Source organism: Geotrypetes seraphini, chromosome 4 (genome assembly GCF_902459505.1).
Source record: "Geotrypetes seraphini chromosome 4, aGeoSer1.1, whole genome shotgun sequence".
NCBI lineage: Eukaryota > Metazoa > Chordata > Amphibia > Gymnophiona > Dermophiidae > Geotrypetes > Geotrypetes seraphini.
This window is the reverse complement of record NC_047087.1, coordinates 40,890,816-40,912,316: the sequence shown is the minus strand read 5'-3', so window position 1 is coordinate 40,912,316 and position 21,501 is coordinate 40,890,816. Positions and strand designations below refer to the sequence as shown.

At 40.4% G+C, this 21,501-nt stretch overlaps 1 protein-coding gene across 1 annotated transcript in view; it reads right to left on the bottom strand.

The window, feature by feature from the left end:
* Positions 1 to 62: 62 nt before the first annotated feature.
* The window catches only part of SLC7A9 (solute carrier family 7 member 9), a 39,379-nt gene continuing 17,940 nt past the window's right edge, over positions 63 to 21,501 (bottom strand). Inside the window, exons 7-12 of the mRNA XM_033940394.1 lie at positions 21,322 to 21,445; positions 18,820 to 18,923; positions 16,837 to 16,933; positions 12,719 to 12,868; positions 6,089 to 6,263; positions 63 to 851 (exon numbers count right to left, since the gene is read on the bottom strand). Coding sequence (XP_033796285.1) covers positions 778 to 851; positions 6,089 to 6,263; positions 12,719 to 12,868; positions 16,837 to 16,933; positions 18,820 to 18,923; positions 21,322 to 21,445 — 724 coding nt within the window. The 3' untranslated portion in view covers positions 63 to 777. The remainder of the gene's footprint in view (positions 852 to 6,088; positions 6,264 to 12,718; positions 12,869 to 16,836; positions 16,934 to 18,819; positions 18,924 to 21,321; positions 21,446 to 21,501) is intronic.

Genomic DNA, 21,501 nt, shown 5'->3' with positions numbered 1-21,501 from the left:
TTAAAGTGTTTGAGGCTTGTACAGATGAGAATGGAGCTTACAGGAAAAGAACTTGCGGGGAATCTGACCCTGTGTCAGTCTCTAATCACTACCATTTCCATGATGTGTGCTTGGCCTTTGCAGTATGAGTTACATAGCTGTGTGACTGCAACAAACACACATTAGAGAATGTTTATCTCAAGACAAACAGCTTACCATAAACATTAGCACTATAAATTTTATTTAAGAAGTTGACGGTTTAAATGTCTAGGACAATGCAGTGATGAGCCCAGGGCGCCAGAGCTTTAAGTTTTGGCTACCTCCAGCAGTCTAATGCAGGCCCTGAGGCTCAGTCCTGTTCTTAGGCTGTGTTAACTTGTCTGCAACCTGCTGTGTTAAGCAGTTCTTGCTGCCACCAGGAATTCTGAACCCTTGCTGCTTTCTTTGGTGACCAGATCGATCTGCAGTCATTGGCTTGAGGCTGTATGTAAGAAGGGGTTGTCTGCAGCCAATGAAACCGCTTTCCACCATGAATGTGGCATGTTTCTCAGGTTTGCTAAAGGGAGTTCCACTCCAGAGCTAATCATGTAAGGTGGTATTAATCCAATACATGGCTATTGTATTCTGATATGTTAACAATATACAACTCATTTTTCCATTGAAATTGTTATAAAGTTGTTTTTGTAGTAGGTTTGATGAAGTCTTAATTTTGAACATGTGTATGTTCCTTGTAAACATTAAAAATGGTCCAGTTGTTGCTTTTCATAAACTTCATAAGGCTGTATAAAATGTACAATCTCAGTTTTCTTCTTCTTTAACTTCCTCTGGTGGAACGACTTCCATAAGCATCTGCAGGTGCTTGGTAATAGGTTCTGAAGGGAAAAGAATTAATAATAAATTTTAGCATTACTTGAAAGTATTAATTTAAATTTGCATTTACTATTGGCTATACTAGTTGGATAATTTTGAATACATTTGTGAGTATAGGCTAGCTAAATGTATTTTGTGTGTTCAATAATTTAGTTACCTGAATCTGAAAGAAAGTAGCAAGTGTGTTGAAACAAGTCAGTGCATGTTGTGACATATTTCAAGGATACTCGTACACAGTTGCATCTCAATGCAAGTCTAACATTCCAAGATACAGGCTGTCAGGAGAGTCCTCATGCAAATCAAGTAAGAAACTGCTAGATATGAAGCATCATTCAGTAATAAAATTTCTCACAAAAGAATAGAAAAGGCCAAAGGAGATCCATAAACGTGAGTCTACCCCATCCTACAAAGAAAAATTTTGGAGCATTGAAGATGATCCTCACACTAGATGGCCTGTGGAAGCAACTTTCATAGAAATGTGCATGAAAGTCAAGGATTTAATTTTGTCAAACAGATGAATTAAGCTTTCCTGAATAGCTGAAGAAATGGGCATCTCAGCAGGTAAAATTTGGAAAATAATTCATAAAAAGTTGGGCATGTGCAAGGTTAATAATAATAATTTTATTCTTATATACTGCCAAAGCCATGGAAGTTTGAGGCAGTTTACAGCAAGAAGCGCTGGACAATCAGCGAAGAGGTTACAATCAAAGTCAACAGTACAATCTTACATAATGAAAGAATTGGAAAGCTATATATTCTTAGCAGAGCTGTATAGATTCTTAGTTTACAAATCAATTGAACAAACTCATTTTTACCAATTTTCTAAAATTGAAGTAGGATGAGGAGAGCGTTATAAAGTTACTAAGCCAATCGGTCCATTTGCCTGCCTGGAAGGCAAGAGTTCTGTCCAAGAATCTTTTGTAGTGGCAGGCTTTTATTGTCGGATAGGTGAACAGATGTATTCTTTGTGTGGGCCTAAAAGAACTTGCCAGATTAAAATGGGAAACTAGGTAAGTGGGGGCCAGACCAAATATTGATTTATAACACAGACAAGAGAACTTAAACAGGATTCACGCCTCCAGGGGCAGCCAATGGAGTTTTTGATAGTAGGGGCTTATGTGTTCCCATTTCTTCAGCCTAAAAATCAGTCAAACTGCCGAATTTTGAATGACTCTGAGTCTCAGAATGGTTTTTTTGAAGGATCCCAAGTAAATGATGTTGCAATAACCGAGCAAGCTTAGGATGGAATATTGAACCAATAAGCGGAAGGATGCTGCATCAAAGTATTTTCTGATGGTTCTGAGTTTCCATAGTACCAAAAAGCATTTTTTAACCGCTAAATCTGTGTGAGCATTTAGAGTGAGGTGGCAGTCCAGGGTGACTCCCAGGATTTTATTGGAGTGGTCAATAGGGAAGTCCTGACCATTCAAGGCGATCGATGAGTCTTTGATTTTGTCGTTAGGGCTTGCAAGGAAAAATTTAGTTTTGTCAGTGTTGCGCTTCAATTTGAATTTGGTTATCCATAGTTCAATTTGCTTTAGAATCGATGATAGATGAATCTTAGTCTTGGGGGTCAGAGTAGTAAGGGGAATAACAATGGTGATATCATCAGCATAGATATAAAATTTAACTTTTAAGCTTTGTAGCAAGTTCCCCAATGAGGCAAGGTAGATGTTGAACAATGTAGGGGAAAGAGGAGAGCTTTGCAGGACTTCGCAAGAGTTTACCCAACTAAAGGATTTTTTATTGTCACTATAGAGTTGATATGACTGTTTGCTCAAAAAACCCTGAAACCATTTTAACACGTTACCTGAAAGCCCAATTGACTCCAGACAGTCAATCAGAATAGCATGGTCAACCAGATCAAAGGCACTGCTTAGGTCTAGTTGCAGAATTAGAATTATCCACATAATGCAAGAATGCTGACACCATGTCAGAAGGGCATAAATTCCAGCACTGTTGAGAGAACTAGGAGATGCTCTGTGAAGACCATGTGAATTTTTTTCATTGTTTGGTGACTGGAGATGAGACTTGGGTCTAGCACAGAGATCAAGAGTCCAAAATGGAGTCAATGCAGTGAAAGCACAAGTCAACCCTCACCCCAAAAAAGTTCAAAACAGAAAAATCTGCAGGTAAAATCATGGCAACTTTTGCTTCTGGAGGTAATGCCACACAAGACAATCATAACTGTAGAGAGTTACACCAACATAATGATCACTTTGCGGGAGTCAATCCAGGAGAAAATATGAAGAAAACTTACAGCAGGCATTCTGCTTCTACATGACAATGTGCCATGCCAGAGGCTGCCATCCGCGAATGTGGATTTCAGCAGCTGAACTATCCACCCTACAGTCCTGAAGTGGCTCCCTCAGATTGTTTCCTGTTCCAAGTTTTGAAGAAATCTTTATGTGGACAGTGGTTTTCAAGTGATGAAGAATCAAGGAAGCTGTGACATGATGAATTTTGTCACCATGTCATTCTCTATCATTCCCATCTCCATGGGAAACCATCCCCATGTCATTCTTTAAGGAGAGAGGGTTCGGTGCTGGGGCCAATCCTGTTCAATATGTATGTGAGTGACATTGCTGAAGGGTTAGAAGGAAAAGTGTGCTTTTTTGCAGATGATACCAAGATTTGTAACAGAGTAGACACCGAAGAGGGAATGGAAAATATGAAAAAGGATCTGCAAAAGTTAGAGGAATGGTCTAATGCCTGGCAACTAAAATTCAATGCAAAGAAATGTAGAGTAATGCATTTGGGGATTAATAATAGGAAGGAACCGTATATGCTGGGAGGAGAGAAGCTGATATGCACGGACGGGGAGAGGGACCTTGGGGTGATAGTGTCCGAAGATCTAAAGGTGAAAAAACAGTGTGACAAGGCAGTGGCTGCTGCCAGAAGGATGCTGGGCTGTATAAAGAGAGGCGTAGTCAGTAGAAGAAAGAAGGTGTTGATGCCCCTGTACAGGTCATTGGTAAGGCCCCACTTGGAGTATTGTGTTCAGTTTTGGAGACCGTATCTGGCGAAAGACGTAAGAAGACTTGAGGCGGTCCAGAGGAGGGCGACGAAAATGATAGGAGGCTTGCGCCAGAAGACGTATGAGGAGAGACTGGAAGCCCTGAATATGTATACCCTAGAGCACAGGTGTCAAAGTCGGTCCTCGAGGGCCGGAATCCAGTCGGGTTTTCAGGATTTCCCCAATGAATATGCATGAGATCTATGTGCATGCACTGCTTTCAATGCATATTCATTGGGGAAATCCTGAAAACCTGACTGGATTACGGCCCTCGAGGAGGGACTTTGACACCCCTGCCCTAGAGGAAAGGAGAGACAGGGGAGATATGATTCAGACGTTCAAATACTTGAAGGGTATTAACGTAGAACAAAATCTTTTCCAGAGAAAGGAAAATGGTAAAACCAGAGGACATAATTTGAGGTTGAGGGGTGGTAGATTCAGTGGCAATGTTAGGAAATTCTACTTTACGGAGAGGGTAGTGGATGCCTGGAATGCACTCCCGAGAGAGGTGGTGGAGAGTAAAACTGTGACTGAGTTCAAAGAAGCGTGGGATGAACACAGAAGATTTAGAATCAGAAAATAATATTAAATATTGAACTAGGCCAGTTACTGGGCAGACTTGCACGGTCTGTGTCTGTCTGTGTATGGCCGTTTGGTGGAGGATGGACAGGGGAGGGCTTCAATGGCTGAGAGGGTGTAGATGGTTTGGAGTAAGTCTTAACAGAGATTTTGGCAGTTGGAACCCAAGCACAGTACCGGGTAAAGCTTTGGAGTCTTGCCCAGAAATAGCTAAGAAGAAAAATTAAAAAAAAAAAAGTTAAATTGAATCAGGTTGGGCAGACTGGATGGACCATTTGGGTCTTTATCTGCCGTCATCTACTATGTTACTATGTTAATCAGAATATGAAAGGGCAAAACCACTGTCTTAAGCTTTGCATTGAAGAATGCTGGTGTAGAAGGACATAGGTTGAGTTTGACACTAATGAATGGCATGGGTTTGTTTGCGGTGGTTATCTACAGCGATGGGAACGGTAATGAATTTTGTCACCTTGTCATCCAATGTCTTGGTTTGAAGGTCCAAAAAAACTTATTTTCAAAGAGGTTAAAGTCATTGCAGGGAAAGTGGATGAAGTGTAGGGAGCTAGTAGTGAAGTACTTTTGAAAAACAAAACAAATATTTTTTAAAAACTTTTATTTCCTACTGAGGTAGATAAATTATTGAACACCTCTGTATGAATAAATGGCAGGTGTGTGCATTCGTTAATTTCAATTTTTGGGGCATCCAAAACTAATATGTACACAAATCATTTGTACACAAATACATCTACAAATTAGTACACGTCTTGCATAGTGTGGGATATTCTAGTTTCCTGTTCTGATAATAAAGCTCACCAATGGGGCATATTTACAATAAGCACATTATTTTAAACTGGTGTTATTAAAAAATTTAATTGGATAGACTGTCTTACAGGATGGGCTCCACCCTCCCCAGTTCTGATCCCCAGTACTCTATACACAAGCCAACACTGGAATGTGTATAGAATAGTTACAGTATGATTCATTTTACGGTATTTATGGGAAAAATCAACATCAAAAATTTAAATCAAGGGTATCTTGACTGCCCTATATGGTGGGACATTTCTATTTTCCTATTATGATCATTATGTGTCACATCAGGGGACATGTGCAGTAGTCACAAATAAAAAGGAGAAAGAGCTGATCTTCACTCTGATACAAAAAAAGGCCAAATCGTAGTGATAAATCAGCTGTCAAATGGGAAGTAAACCAACACAGATTAAAGTTACACAAACAGGCCCTTTATTAAAAACAATATTATTCACTGAACTCATATAGGACTCAACATGGACCATGTTTTGGCAAGCCCAACTGCAGTGGGAGTCCTTAACAAATCTGGAACATCAACAGGAATAACAAATGGTTTTATCAAAAATAAAAGTATAGAACCAATGAATATATCAATGTGAAATCCCAATACTGACAAACTGCTTACAGTTACATGGTTAGCTTGTGAGCCCTTAACTGCCTACAAAATTGGTTATGGTAGCAGTAATGGGAAACATAGCGTATGGCCATTAATAAAATAGAAAATGCTGCCCTTTTAGCCTGTGGCAAAAATGGCCTTAGTGCATGAGAATGATCTGTGTTAAGACCACTTTTTACTGCAGTTAGGTAAAAAGGCCCCTAAGATTTATCAATACTTACTTGTGATTTTTTGAGCCCATCGAACCTTGAAGTGAATGAAAGGGATGTAAAAAACCAGACCGCTGAAAATAAATAAAGTGCAGTAGAGGTATGCCAAGTCCGGTGAATCAATAATTGGAGCTAAGACCAAGTAAATAGATACTAAAACCACAAGGACAGGGATGACTATGGGTACCTGGACAAGAAAATACAGAGTTCAAATTAGACTGGGAAGATTTGCAACGTAGAAAATGTTAACTTACAGACTGCAAAAGGGCAGCTCTATTGTCCAGTCCAGTGCATCGCAAACTCTGTGCCTCCTGCGATTGCAGGTGTGCCATGACACACTAGGTAGGAGGAGAGGTGCTGGCTGACTGCCTATAGGACATGCCTCTCGGGGTGAGAGGCATGTCCTTTAGGCCAGTGGTTCCCAACCCTGTCCTGGAGGACCACCAGCCAGTCAGTTTTTCAGGATAGCCCTAATGAATATGCATGAAAGATTTGCATATAATGAAGATGATAGGAGTGCAGATCTGCCCTATGAATATTCATTAGGGCTATCCCGAAAACCTGACTGGCTAGTGGTCCTCCAGGAGAGGGTTGGGGACCACTGCTTTAAGCAGACATCTGGCGTCAGCACCTCTCCAGCCCTCTTCCCTGCTGGCACCCCCACTGGTGGCTCAGGGCCCGCCTGGAAGGCCTTTGTACATGTGCAGATGTTGATGTGATGATGTCATGCATGCACATGATGTCATCACAGTGATGTCCATGCACACTTCCAGATGCCTCAAGCCGCAGCCACTATGTTTAGTGTGTTGCGGCTCGACAAAAGTTTGTGGGACACTGGTCTAGTCTGATGCAGCTGCCTTTTGGACATGAAGATGATACGGGGAGGGGGACTGTTCTAAAGAGAAATATATGCTAGCATAACAAGAGGCAAATTTCACAATGCTGTCTTTCCATACCCTACTATACTGGAAACTTCCCAAATTTGGCAGGTGTGCCTATAAAACTTCAGGCATATTAATGTGCAGGGTCCCCGATATATACAGATGTTATGCAAGGGGATAGGTCCATATGTATGTATTCCTAGCTGTAGTTCATCTAATATGTACAGGTGAATAAAGACAGCAAAAGCAGTAGGTTTTTAAGACTTGAAATGCTACCTAAGAACAGTTTTGTTAGTAAACTTACTACATGATATATTGCAACTGCTTTGCTGCTAAGAACATCCATTCTGTACTCCATGGGAGTAAAGGAAGCAGATAAACCAACATGACCAACCTTGAATTTTTAGAGCTACCTTGGTTCAACAGTAAGCAATAATTTTTTTTAACTTACTGTTTACAAAATAATAATGAAAACAATAATTTTTATAGTTCATTTCCTGTGTAAACCATAATGATATTATATAAAGAAACCTGGATGTACAGTATGTTGCTTTGAGAAACAATTTTTCTGATAAGGGGGAGAAATAATGTGAAAGAAATTAATATTGCTGCAAAACAGTGGATGAATACAGCCAAAAGGGCTAAGAAATAGGACAAAGTAAACCTGTCATTATCCCAGGACAAGTAGGCAGTATGTTCTCACATGTGGGTCATCCATGGACAGTATAAAAAGTGTATAGGCCCTTAAATCTTTTGAAGGCTCAAGACTGTATCTCGCATGCACTGGTGCCTTCCCACCTGACTTTGGCTTGTGAAACCATTAGTTCTGTTTGCTGCGGCACTGTGTTCTTTGGAGTCAGTCCAAAGCACATCAAACCAAACTCGTTTTTTTGTGCCTTGCCATGTTTATTTTCTTCAGTATTTTTCATTAAATTTTCTTTTCCTTCCCTTTTCAAAATTCTAATCCACATTTTCCAGAATGTTCTCTCTCTCCATCATATCACTACATGCCAAATTATGCATTCTCTTGGGCCACATGGCATCTACAATACATGTAACTCCATTTACCCGTCTACATCTCAGGGAACCTCAATGAGCACTTTTAACTCAATGATCTCAAGCCACCGATTGACAACTCAACGTCTACAAGTTACCTCAGCACTTCAGCAATCCCTTCAGTGGTGGTTTATCTCCAACCAATTTCTCCAGGGGCCTTCTCTTCAGCATCCCACCACATCAAAAAATGTTAATGGTGATGCTTCCATGCTCAGTTGGGGAGCCCACCTTGATGGCCTCCATACTCAAGGAACCTGGAGTTCTCAAGAGAAAACTTCTCATCAATCTTCTAGAACAGGGGTGCCCACATTTTTTGGGCTTGCAAGCTACTTTTTAAATGACCAAGTCAAAATGATCTACCAACAATAAAATTTTAAAAAAACACAAATCACACTGTACGCATAGAAAATGTTAATTATCATTCCTATTCCAGGGTTTTTCAAAGAGGTCAAAGCAGATGACTCTATGCACCATCACCTCAGTAACAACCATACAAAAATAGACAAATATACCCTCCTCCCTTTTTACTAAACCACGATAGCAGTTTTTAGCGCAGGGAGCTGCGCTGAATGCCCAGCGCTGCTCTCGACACTCATAGGCTCCCTGCGCTAAAAACCTCTATTGCGGTTTAGTAAAAGGGGACCTTAGTGTAAAATATAGACAGCAGATATAAATTCAGACACATTTTGATCACTAAATTTAAAATAAAATCATTTTTCCTACCTTGTCTGGTGATTTCATGAGTCTCTGGTTGCACTTTCTTCTTCTGACTGTGCATACAATCTTTCTTCCCTTCTTTTAGCCTGTATGCTTCCTCTCCTCCAGACCTCATTCCTTCCCCCAACTTTTCTTTCCTCTTCCCTTCCCTTTCTTTCTCTCTGCCTCCCTTTCTTTTTTTTCTGTTTCTCTTCTTTCCTTCTGTCTCCCTGCCTGCCCTTTTTCTTTCTTTCTCCCTGCCCTCCCCCAAGCCACTGCCACTGCCATCGGGGACTAGGACCCAAACGCCACCAATAACAGGCCCCAAGCTCTTCCTGCTTCGGCCAACCAGAATTCCTCTCCCCGACGTCAATTCTGCCGTCGGGAAGAGGAAGGCTGATCAGCCCAAGATCATGATCAACCTATTGGGGGAAATGCTGCCGGGTCCTGCCTTCGCGGAAACAGAAAGTAGGCAGGATCCGGCAGGAAGAAGAACAAATGCTTCACTAACCTGTCTCCTGCTTAGCCCGTAGCGAACGCTTGCTTCAGGGCTCTCAACATGTGCGTGCCGGCTTCCCTTCTCCCCCCCCCCGGACATAACTTCCGGTTTCGGAGGGAAGAGAAGAGAAGCCGGCACGCACACGTTAGAGCCCAGAGCATAAGTTCGCTACGGGCTGAAATCTCCAAGCCGTTTTTTGGTTTTTTTTTTTTAATGTTCAGCAGCAGCAAACGACAGCTGGGCAGACCGCCCAGCTAAAAGGCCCTTGGGAGAATACTGGAGAGGAAGGCTGATCGGCCCGTAGATCAGGACGGCAACATGAGTCTATCACGGAGCCCGGGATGGGCTCCACGATCGACTCACGATGCCTTCCTGAGCTACTGGTCGATCGCGATCGACGTATTGGGCACCCCTGTTCTAGAACTTTGAACAATATGCAATGCTATATGCACATTCCAAGATTTTCTTCTAAATCAAGAAGTTCTACTCCATTCAGACAACCAAGTAGCCATGCACTACATAAACAAGGGGGTACAGGGTCTTGTGGCCTATGCCAGGAGGCGATCCAAATCTGGTTGTGGGCAATATCTTGCAACATTTTCCTGAAAACAATTAACCTAGCAGGGAAACAGAATATTTTAGCAGACAAGCTGAGCAGAATCCTACAACCTCATGAATGGTCACTCAACTCAACTTTGCTATAACAGATATTCAGGGATTGGGGGACTCCAGAAAGACCTTTATGCATCCCCTCACAATCACAAACTTCCAATCTTCTGTTCCAGAATCTATACTCCCAATTGCATAGAGTCAGATGCCTTATTCTTCAACTGATGAAACATTTGTGTACAATTTCCTTCCAATACTTCTCGTCGGAAAGACTCTACTCAAACTCCGTCAAGAGATAGCCACCTTATAGCTCCTTGGTGGCTGTGACAGCAATGGTTCCCTCTCCTACTCCAACTTCAAACTTTCCCAATACTGCTGACTCAGAACAAGGTATCTCTTCTCCATCCCAAACTATGCTCGTTAGCTCTCACAGCATGTTATGTATTTCTCTTCCAATCAGTAAATACTTTTATGCTCTGTGCTCCAGTTTAAGCTATCATTGAAGCCACAAGAAAGCCTTCCACTCAATGCTACCATTTTTAGAGGACTCGCTGTACTCTCTGTTGTAATCAGAGGTCATGTTTTTCATTTCTGCCATCGTTGGGCCCAAATTGAAGCCAGTCCTCTCCCATTGGCCCTGGACTATCTTTTATACCACTCTAACTGGTCTCAAAACTACTTCTATCAGAGTTCATCTCAGTGCTATAACTGCATTTCATGTACTGCTGGATAAGAAACTTTTATCCATGCATCCTTTAGTCTCCAGATTTATGAAGGGCCTTTTCCATGCTAAACTTCCAATCAAGATTCCTCCAGTTTCTTGGGACTTTAATGTTATACTTTCAACTTATAAAGCCTCCGTTTGAACCACTGGTTACTTCATCTCTCAAACACCTCACATGGATCGTGGTATTCCTAATCTGTATTACTTTGGCTCGAAAAGTCAGTGAATTACAAGCACTGATATCAGATCCACCATACCCAACATTTTACCATGACAGAGTGGTTCTCCGTATTCATCCAAAATTCCTCCCAAAGTTAGTCTTGGAAATTCATCTCAACTAATCAATAGTTCTCCCTATCTTCTTTCCAAGACCACATTCTCACCTTGATGAAGCAGCACTTCACACTTTAGACTGTAAGGTGCTCTTGCTTATTGCTTAGATTGAACCAAGCCTCACAGAACTTCTACACAGCTGTTTTTGTCATTTGATCCAAACAGACTTGGAGCTCCTGTTACTAAAAGAACCATTTCTTTATGGCTGGTGGACTGTATCTCTTTTTATTATGATTGGGCTGGGCTGACATTGGAAGGTCATGTCATTGTACATAAAATTTGAGCTATGGCCACTGCAGTAGCTCATCTACATTTCACTCCCACTGAGGACCTCTGTAAAACAGCTACATGGTCTTTCATGTATACATTCACATCCCACTGCTGTTTGGAAAATCATTCCAGAAGGAATAGTTGGTTTGGCCAAGCAGTTCTACAAAATGTATTCTCTATTGCTAGCTTCCCTCCAACCCTGACTCTAGTAACTAGGGAGTCTCACATGTGAGAATATATTACCTGGGATAAAGCATAGTTAGTTACCTGTAACAGATGTTATCCAGGGACAGCAGGCAGATATCCTCACAACTCTCCCACCTCCCCTAGTTGGCTTCTTAGCTTTTTTTACTGAGCCAATAGTCTTGCAAGCTGGCAGGAAGGCACTGACGCATGTGCGGTATGGACAGCCTCGAGACCTTCAAAAAATTTCAAGTGACAGTATACTTTTTATACTGTCCATACCTGGCTCCGTGGAGGATATCACCCAGATGTAAAAATATCTTCCTGCCATCCCTGGATAACAAGTTACTGTTTTCCATGCTGTTTCTGGATCTGCTGAAATTAGAGTAATTATGCTAACAAGTTTATTGATGTTGAACTTCCTATATATGTTAACACAGGCTTTGAAAAGCTGGGAATTTAACTAAACATCAGGTTTAACTAAACCTTCTCCCCACCTTGATGAACACAGTCAAGCTCCCAATCCTGTCCATCCTTCCCTTCTCCCATCCATCTCCTTGTTTCCTATTAAGACTCTGCTTCTCCTCTTGCCAGTCACAGTACCAAATTGAAAATGGTAATCAGATCAGTGTGTCCACAGTACCAAAGCATATAGGTATCATGCTTTGGTTCTGTGGGGATATCATGTACAAACTAACCCTTTCACTTTGGGGCTATTGGCATTGGAAAATCTGTGCAGATTTCCACGGTCAGCTTGCCACATTCTGCACGGCTTTAGTTGTGTTCATCAGGCCATGATTAAAACTGTTAACTCATGTTACGTTGTTACTCGGATTTGCTAAGTACTTGTAATCTATAATGGCCACTGTTGGAGTCAGGATACTGGGCTTGACTGACCTTCATCTGGTTCAACAAGTTTATCTTATATAGTAACAGTAAATGAGGGCAGATAAAGGCCTGAAAGTTCCATCCAATCTGCCCAACAGTTACACTCGTGATATTATGACCCCACAAAGTGTAGTTCAATCATTTTAGCCCAACATACATCTATTCTGATTGAATCAAATTCCAGTGATCGACCCTGACAGACCAACCATTGGCTGCATCAGGGAAGCTTGTTACTACATCACTGAAGTTAGCTGCGTTTAAATGCCTAAATCATAGTGGCAAATTATAGAATTACCGCTTTGGTCTCCCACTTAGACTGCAGGCTCATTGGGGCAGTACTTTATGAGTATTATGCGTGTATATGAGTAATGTTGTAAGCCAACTTGTGCATCATTTGAAAAGATGGGCCCAAAATCCAACATTTAAAAAAGTAAGTCTCCTTTATTTATTGTCCTAATTATTTGCTTTTTTGTCCTTTTCCTAGATGTAGAGACAGGTCTTACCTTGATTGGTCTTTTAAGATCTTTTCTTGTAAACCTCATAACAATGAGCCCAGATATGGTCAAACCATAAAATATCCACACAGCGAAACTGAAGTAGTTGATGAGAGTATTGATATCAGCAGGGATGATGTAAATAATAGTCACAATGCCCTATAAAGTAAGTTAAAAGAGTTGTTAAATTGACATAATGATTTAGCACCTTACTGTCCATAGATAGTTAAATCCTTTAGAACCTGCAGTCTGTTTCAAGATATTTCAGTATCTAACCCAGGCTTGTCCAACCTTTTTCTATCAAGGGCCACATTTTCTATTTTGTACCAAAAGGCCAAAATTCATCATTTTGATGCATATTCAGTCAAATAGTGGCAAAATACGACAATGCATTGTCCCCTCTCCAGACTTCAACCAGACGTCTCTCATGTACCACTTTTTCTCTCTCACACTCTATGTATCCCCTAGCCTTCACCCAGTCTCTCTCATATGTAAACCCCCCAGGTTATAGTAGTCCTAGAACTAGGGAACCAGGTGTCTGGGCAAGTCACTTAACCATCTATTACCCCAGCTACTAAATAAGTACTTGTGTATAACGTACAAACCACTTTGACTGTAAGCACAGAAAGGCGGCATGCCAAATCCCATCCCTTTCCTTTTAATTGGCTAATTGGAATCAGGTGTTAAAATTTTCAATGTACTCAGAAAAAAATGGGCAAGAATAATCCCTTTACACACCTTTGAGAACTCAGGTCTTCTCAAGGAGCATCACTATCTGTACCTTCATCAAAAGAAATAATACAATGTGATACCAGCCAGCGAGCCTTCTCAGGAGTAGTCTCCGCACATTGGAATGTAGTCCCAGAGGGGCTACGTCTATAACTTGAGAATACCTCTACTTCAGGAAGCCGGTAAAAGCCTGGCTCTTCTCCCAAGTCTTTAATTCATTGGGTGACTTGTCTATACCCTCATTCTGCACCTGGACTAGTTTGCTACACACACTGTAACAGACCAGTTCCTTATATCTTGTTTAACTACAAGAACTTGCCTTGAGTTTATCCACCCATCTGTTTATCCCAAAGGTCTCTGAACCATCCATTTGTCCCCATCTAATATCTGCACTTGGCCCTTTGGCTATATGATACGAGTAAGCTGTATTGTAGAAAAGCATTATTTATTTAAAATGTGTTACAACATCCAACAATTCTGTGTGAGGTACAGTAAAACATGCACAATAGAATTAAACATACATAGCAGCGTTACTGGAATGTTCTAATGAGTGCTTATTAGGTGTTTCATAAATATTATCTCTGCTATTTGAATTTCAGTGCTTTTAAATATGCATATATTTTTTTTAAACTTTCATGGGAGCTCAGCTATTAACCAGTCATTCACTCAGCCTTCAAGTTACAGAATCCATAATTTAAATTTAAAATGATTGTAACAGAAATTCAAGTGATGTTTGTAAGTTTAAATGTTATTTCCGATTACACTTGTTGTAAGTTGTTAAAATGAATAAAGAATTTAAAAAAAACCACAACTTTCATGATAGTCCTATTATTAAGTTTAAATTTGCTGATTGAGAATTTACCTCATTTATTGTATTTTGTCTATATTTGGTCATTTTACTGTTATGTTAACAAAATTGTAAGTTTTATGTATAGTACTTGCTGTCCACCACCTTGGGTGAATCTCTTTATAAAAGTGATTAATAAATACAAATAAATATACTGTATAATAAATAATTGAGTAGCGGACTACCCTGCAGAGAAAATCTGCAGGACTGAGTTTGGTCATCCTGCCTCTATATGGATTCAAAAGGTTATGTGTTTGTTCTTCACCATAAACATGAAAGGGAACCCATGAAGCTAGGGGCAAAAGTCAGAGGCTGACCTGTGTAAAAGAGTAGATAATGTACATCTGTTTGTTCAGGGAGACAAGACCATTTCTAAACACTTGAGACTCATTCCATCCATTATTAGTCCACAGTGACTTGGGAGCTGTAATCCTCCCCTAACAGCCAACCAGAATATCATCCATGAAGTTACAAGGAATTCCAGAATAATATCTATAGATGTGCAGTTTTTTCACTGTGGCTGATGAAAATTTATGGGTCAAACTACAAGGAGAAAGCTAAGAATACTACTAGGTTCATAAAAATTACTATTCTGGATTAGACTAGGGTTACTAGATGTCTGGGAAACCCGGACATGTACTTTTTTTTTTTTTTTTAAGAGGACTGGCCGTGTTCCCAGACATATTTTCCAAAAACCTGGAAGTATGTCTGGGTTTTACAAAGCCTAGAGCTCCAGCCATGTCTAGAGGGCCTTCAACAAGCATATTTGTGGATGACATCACACAACATCCTCGCATGATGGAGGCCCTCCAGATGTGGCCTGGAGGTTGGCAAAAAAAGAGATGAGATTTATTGAGGGTGGGGTGGGGCAGGGCTGGAGGTAAAATGGGGTAGGGCCATCTGCCCAAGTGTTCCCATCCTTAAGTAGGGCAACCCTAGATTAGACCAAAGCTCCAAGCCCAGTATCCTGTTTCCAATAGTAGCCAATCCAGATCGCTCATGAAAAGACAGGACGAAATTACCGTTGTGTCAAAGAGCATCTAGATTACCCACTAGATTTCTGGTAAAATGTTCTCTAGACAAATGAATCAAAAATTGAACTTTACAGCTACCTTTTGTTTGGAAAAATAAATACTACCTACTAAAGTAAACCTCATTCAGATTGTAAAAGCATGATGGTGGATGTATCATGGTGTGGGACAGTTTTGCTGATTCAGAACCTGAACAATGTGCCTTCACTGATGGAACCATGAATTCTGCTTTATAAGGCCATCCATCTGTGGATTAAATCTGAGCTAAAAGTGGGTCATCAACAAACCTGTCTATTTTAAGTGAAAATACGAGAATGGCCAAAGAGATTGTGTTTTTGATTAACCAAATCAAAGCTCTGATCTAAACCTTATTGAAATTTTGTGGCAAGACCTGAAGCGAGCTTTTTATTTAAAAAAAAAAAAAAAAAGCCTCAAATGTCAAGGTTCTGTATGGAAAAGAGGCCAAAAAGTCATTAAGGAATGAAATAAAAGACTGATCAAAATTTATTGCTATTCAATGAGATGCCATAAATTAATGGAGATTTCATATGTGGATACTTATTGATCTTTGAATAATGTATATCTCTTTTAAACCCCCCCCCCTTTTTACTAAACCGTGCTAGTGTTTTTTAGCACCAGGAGCCACGCTGAATGCTGTGTGCTGCTCCCTACGCCCATAGAGTTCCTATAAGCGTCAGGAGCAGCGTGGGGTATTCAGCGCAGCTCCTGGTACTAAAACCACTAGCATGGTTTAGTAAAAGGGGGCCTAAGTTACTTATTCAGTAGTTAGGCACCATTGACTCATGTTCGAGTACTAGAGATGAATTACAGATCTAAAATGAAATGGATTTGTGTTAGTCTGGTAAGGTCCTTCAGTGTCATCCCCATGGTTGTTTTCAGCATCTGGTTGCAGGTCACCCCTTTCACCTGGTTCCTTCTATCTTCCCAAACATGATATCCTTTTCCAATGATCTTTCTCTTCTGATGGTGTGACCAAAATAAGACAGCTGCAACTTCATCATTTGGACTTTGAGTGACATAGCCAGTTGATCTCTTCCAGATTCAGTAGGGTTATGTTTACCTCATAAAGGTTTAGAATAGGAACTAACTACCAAAATACCTTCCTAAAAGGTTCAAAAACTTTTGCTTAACCTGGGGTGCCTGATTCAAATCCCACTGTTGTTCCTTGTGGTTTTGGGCTAATCACTTCATTGCCTCGGGCATAAAATTAGATTGTAAGCCCTCTGGAGATAGGGAAAAATACTTGGGCTACCCTGAATGTAACTGGCCTTGAACTACTACTGAGAAAGATGTGAGCAAAATTCAAATCCACTGTCCTTGTGTACACCTTTTCACAGTGGCTTCACTTTTTCATGAGTTCAAGAGTCAAAATTAACCAAATGTTTCTAATATACATAATATGCAGCTATAAATAGAAGCATATAAAAATGTTTGACAACCTAAAAACTAAAAAAAATCATAGTTTTAGAACATGTAAACAGTTTTGAATAAATACTTACTAAAAAGATGATAGCAGGTGCCGGTGTTAATCGTTTGATGCTAACATAGGACAACAGCTTTAGCATATGGCCCTCACGGCCTGCCACATATACTAACCTGATGAAAGACAGCACTTATTATGAACCATCTTGTCCATAGCAAATGAGTTGAATACAATGCACTCTTTTACAATTGCTGTTACTAAAAGGCATATTTATCTCACATTCATAAATGGAGTAATCTGAACGTCATGGAAAATAAGAAACCAAAGCCCATCAAGTTTTTTCTTTTCCTGATTTAATGATGGAGCTTAGAGCTCAGTTAGTGGTCACACGTTATTAAGAGTGCAAAATAAATCAGGTCCCAGGTAAACAGAGAGAGGGGCAATGATCTGCAAATAGGTAGAGCGGCAGAACAGAAAAGCCAACAAATCTGGAAATGTGCCATTATTAAATACCCAACGTGGCCCCATTTTACAGAAAGGCTGCGTCAGGGGTTAAAACCGCAGTACAAAAATATAATTGAATTAAGATCATAAATTATAAAACTGAGAACATACAAGACATTTAGGGCTCCTTTTATCAAGGATATTACATCACGCGCTAAACCCCCGCGGCAGCCTAAAATCCTAACGCCTCGTCAATGGAGGTGTTAGGTACTAGCGCGGCAGGCGGTTTAACATGCGGTATTCTGCACATTAAACCGCTACTGCACCTTTGTAAAAGGACCCCTTAATCACAAATCATTCAATCAAATAATACCCACTTGCATCCCATGTACTGACAAAATATATCTTTAATGTAAACCACTTGCATCCCATGTACTGACTAAATGTATCTTTATTGTAAACCGCTTCAAACTTCACGGTATAGCGGTATATAAGGAATAAATTATTATTATTATTCATAAACATGCATCAATAACTACCTGAGGCTAATGGTGGATAACAAAACCATAGATCATAAAACAAAGTGTGGAACAGAGTATGTGCAAAAAATGTTTTCCTTTAACAGTGTGCAGCGTTTACTGACACAGCCTTTGGGCGAAACGTGGCCACATCAGGTATTTGTTTTAATAAATCACACATTTCCAGACTTATTCATCTGCTTTTCTGTTCTGCTGCTCAACTAAGCCAGTCCACTGTAACTTGGAAACCTGCAATGGCTATTCAACAGCTATGAAAAACTTCAGTGGCCAATTCATTTCTATCCTACAGAGTAAACAACAAAGTTTGCTGATGCCAAATTCACAGACTATAAGAACATTATCGGCCTCTTTTACAAAGACGCGCGGGCACAGCCCCAAAGCCCTTTAAATCTCTATGGGCATCGGGGCCATTAGCGCGGCTTTGTAAAAGAGGCCATATATGTTTAAACATTTTTTATTGGGTTTTCCAGTGTCTAACACTTATATCCAAGCCTATAACTTCATAGGAACAATGAATTATCCATCCAATCCCCCAAACCAACCAATCCTCCCCTCCATCCCTTTAACCAGTGAGCAGAGCAGATAGTCAAATCATCTCAACAATCAGCTGTCTCACCCCCCCCCCCCCCATCCCTTGTGCACAACATGGTTCCAGAGATGGCCAATTCAGCACCTAGCAGGAAACCTCCAAAGTAACTACAAACCATCTACAGTGTGTTCAAAAGTAAACTGTCCCCCCCTCTCCCCAGGACAAGGACTTTAGAAATGGTTAATCTGCAGAAAAGGTTTCTTACGTTTAAGAGAACACCGACCCTCCCTTACCTCCCAACTAACCAATAAATTAATTTGATTTCTCCAGTGCCAAAACGCTGGAGGAGACTCCTGTGTCCATGATTGTAAAATATATTTTCATGCCATAAGACACAATTTTCAAAACAATAAATGTGCCAACTTTGTCTTTCCCGGAAAGAAAGAACATTTATGTATAATTACGTAGGTGGACAAATATCTTGCTTAACCTTTTAAGTAGTAGAATAATAAGCCAAACATTGCACTGCATGATCTGCAAAAAGTACCTGCCAGCTGTGAAACAGCTTCCATTCGCTGCTCCAATTGTAGAAAATGCCACAAAAAGAGGGACTATCCAGGCAGCAGGGTAGAGAACACGATCTCCAAAGGTCTAGGAGGAAAATGATTAATACATGGCTGAAGAAAAGTGGTCACTGTAAAGATGCATTTCTGATGTGCAGAGGTTTGAAAACTACAGTATAGCCAAAGATTAATATTCCAGCCGTCAAAGGTCTTTTTGTACACATTGAGCTGTGTCTTTGCTACAAAAATTCTTCAGAGGATTGAACATATACAGTAGGCGCCTATCATCTAAATTCAGAGGAGCCAACTTTTCAGAATGATTGGGGGTATTAATCCATCATAAATCACACCTCCTTGGACAGACTTGTCCCAGGCAAGATGATTGAATCACTGATCAAGGATAGCATAGTTCAGCACTTGGACACACACAACTTGATGAAACCCAGTCAACATGGATTCAGGAAAGGGAAATCGTGTTTGACGAATTTACTCCAATTCTTTGAGACCGTGAACGAGCAAATTGATAGTGGAAAGCCGGTGGACATAATATACTTGGACTTCCAGAAAGCGTTCGACAAAGTTCCACACGAAAGACTTCTCAGGAAACTACAAAGCCATGGCATAGAGGGAGATATACAAAGATGGATAGGCAAATGGCTGGATAACAGGAAGCAGAGAGTGGGCATTAGTGGGAAGTTCTCCGACTGGGAGATAGTGACTAGTGGTGTACCCCAGGGCTCAGTACTTGGACCGATCCTTTTTAATATTTATATCAATGACTTGGAAAACGGAACATCCAGTGAGATCATCAAGTTTGCAGATGACACAAAACTCTGCCGGGCAATCAGATCGCAGGAGGATAGTGAGGAACTCCAAAGCGATTTGTGTCGGTTAGAAAAATGGGCGGAGAAATGGCAGATGAAGTTCAACGTGGAGAAATGCAAGGTAATGCATTTAGGCAGTAAGAATAAGGAATACGAGTACAGAATGTCAGGTGCAAGTCTGGGAAAAAGTGTACAAGAAAGGGATCTGGGTGTACTGATAGATAGGACCCTGAAGCCGTCAGCACAATGCGCGGCAGCGGCAAAGAAGGCAAATAGAATGTTGGGCATGATAAAGAAAGGAATCTCGAGTAGATCGGAGAAAGTTATAATGCCGCTTTATAGGGCAATGGTCAGACCCCACTTGGAATACTGCGTCCAACATTGGTCTCCCTACCTAAAGAAGGATATAAAACTGCTGGAGAGGGTGCAGAAACGAGCAACCAAACTAGTGAAGGGTATGGAGAAACTGGTATATGAGGATCGACTTAAAACACTGGGATTGTTCTCCCTTGAGAAAAGGAGACTGCGTGGGGATATGATCGAGACCTTCAAAATACTGAAAGGAATCGACAAAATAGAACAGAGAAGATTATTTACATTGTCCAATTTGACACGGACAAGAGGACATGAAATGAAGCTAAGGGGGGACAAGTTCAGGACTAATGTCAGAAAGTTCTGCTTCACACAGAGAGTGGTTGGCATCTGGAATACTCTCCCAGGGGAGATTATTGCAGAATCGACAGTCCTAGGCTTCAAAAGCAAACTAGATGCATATCTCCTTGAGAGAGGCATATAAAATATGTTCTTATGTTCTTATGTTCAGACTGAACTATTTGCTCAATACTGGGGATGCTCAAGCAACTACAGCCATAGGAGCTAACTTTTCAAAATGATTGAGAGAACATAAGAACATAAGAATAACCTTACTGGGTCAGACCAATGGTCCATCAAGTCCAGCAGCCCATCCTCACAGTGGCCAATCCAGGTCAGTAGTACCTGGCCAAAACCCCAAAGAGTAGCAACATTCCATGCTACCGATCCAGGGCAAGCAGTGACTTCCCCATGTCTTTCTCAATAACAGACTATGGACTTTTTCTCCAGGAAATTGTCCATACCTTTCTTAAAACCAGCCACGCTATCGTCTTTTACCACAACCTCTGGCAATGCGTTCCAGAGCTTAACTATTTTCTGAATGAAAACATATTTCCTCCTATTGGTTTTAAAAGTATTTACCTGTAACTTCATCGGTTAAGCATTATCCCATACTTATTTTTACACATAAAATTAACCCTACAGTGTATGTATTCTCTCTGGTATCAAAGAAATTTAACTTTTTTTTTTTTTTAAGATAAGGATTTTTTAAGAAGTCAACTTTTTTAGCCTATTTTACATGAATTTAAGTTCTGTGGCAAGATTTACTACATTTTTCAATAATAGGTACTCATTCAGCAACTTCGGAATACAGAGGAAAATCAACTTTAAAAACACTTAAGTCTTAAGGGAATACACAGATTTAGAAATTGCTGTAAATATCCACGAGGGTACAGTTCAACCTAACTTAGTTGCAATGACTTTTATTCAAAATTAAGAACAAATCAATTTTAGAAAGCTCTGCAACACCATCTTAGTAAAGGTTTGAATAAATGTTAAAAATTCACTTACCACAGCAACAGCTGGTGACTGGAGAAGCTCTGTCGGGGTCATTACAGTAAAGTATGCAACATTGATCAGAACGTAGCAGACCGTTACCAAAGGAATTCCAATTATTATAGCCAGTGGTAGATTTCTAAAAATATAGATATAAATATGAGGTCAGTAGTACATCTGTTTACTCTTTCCACA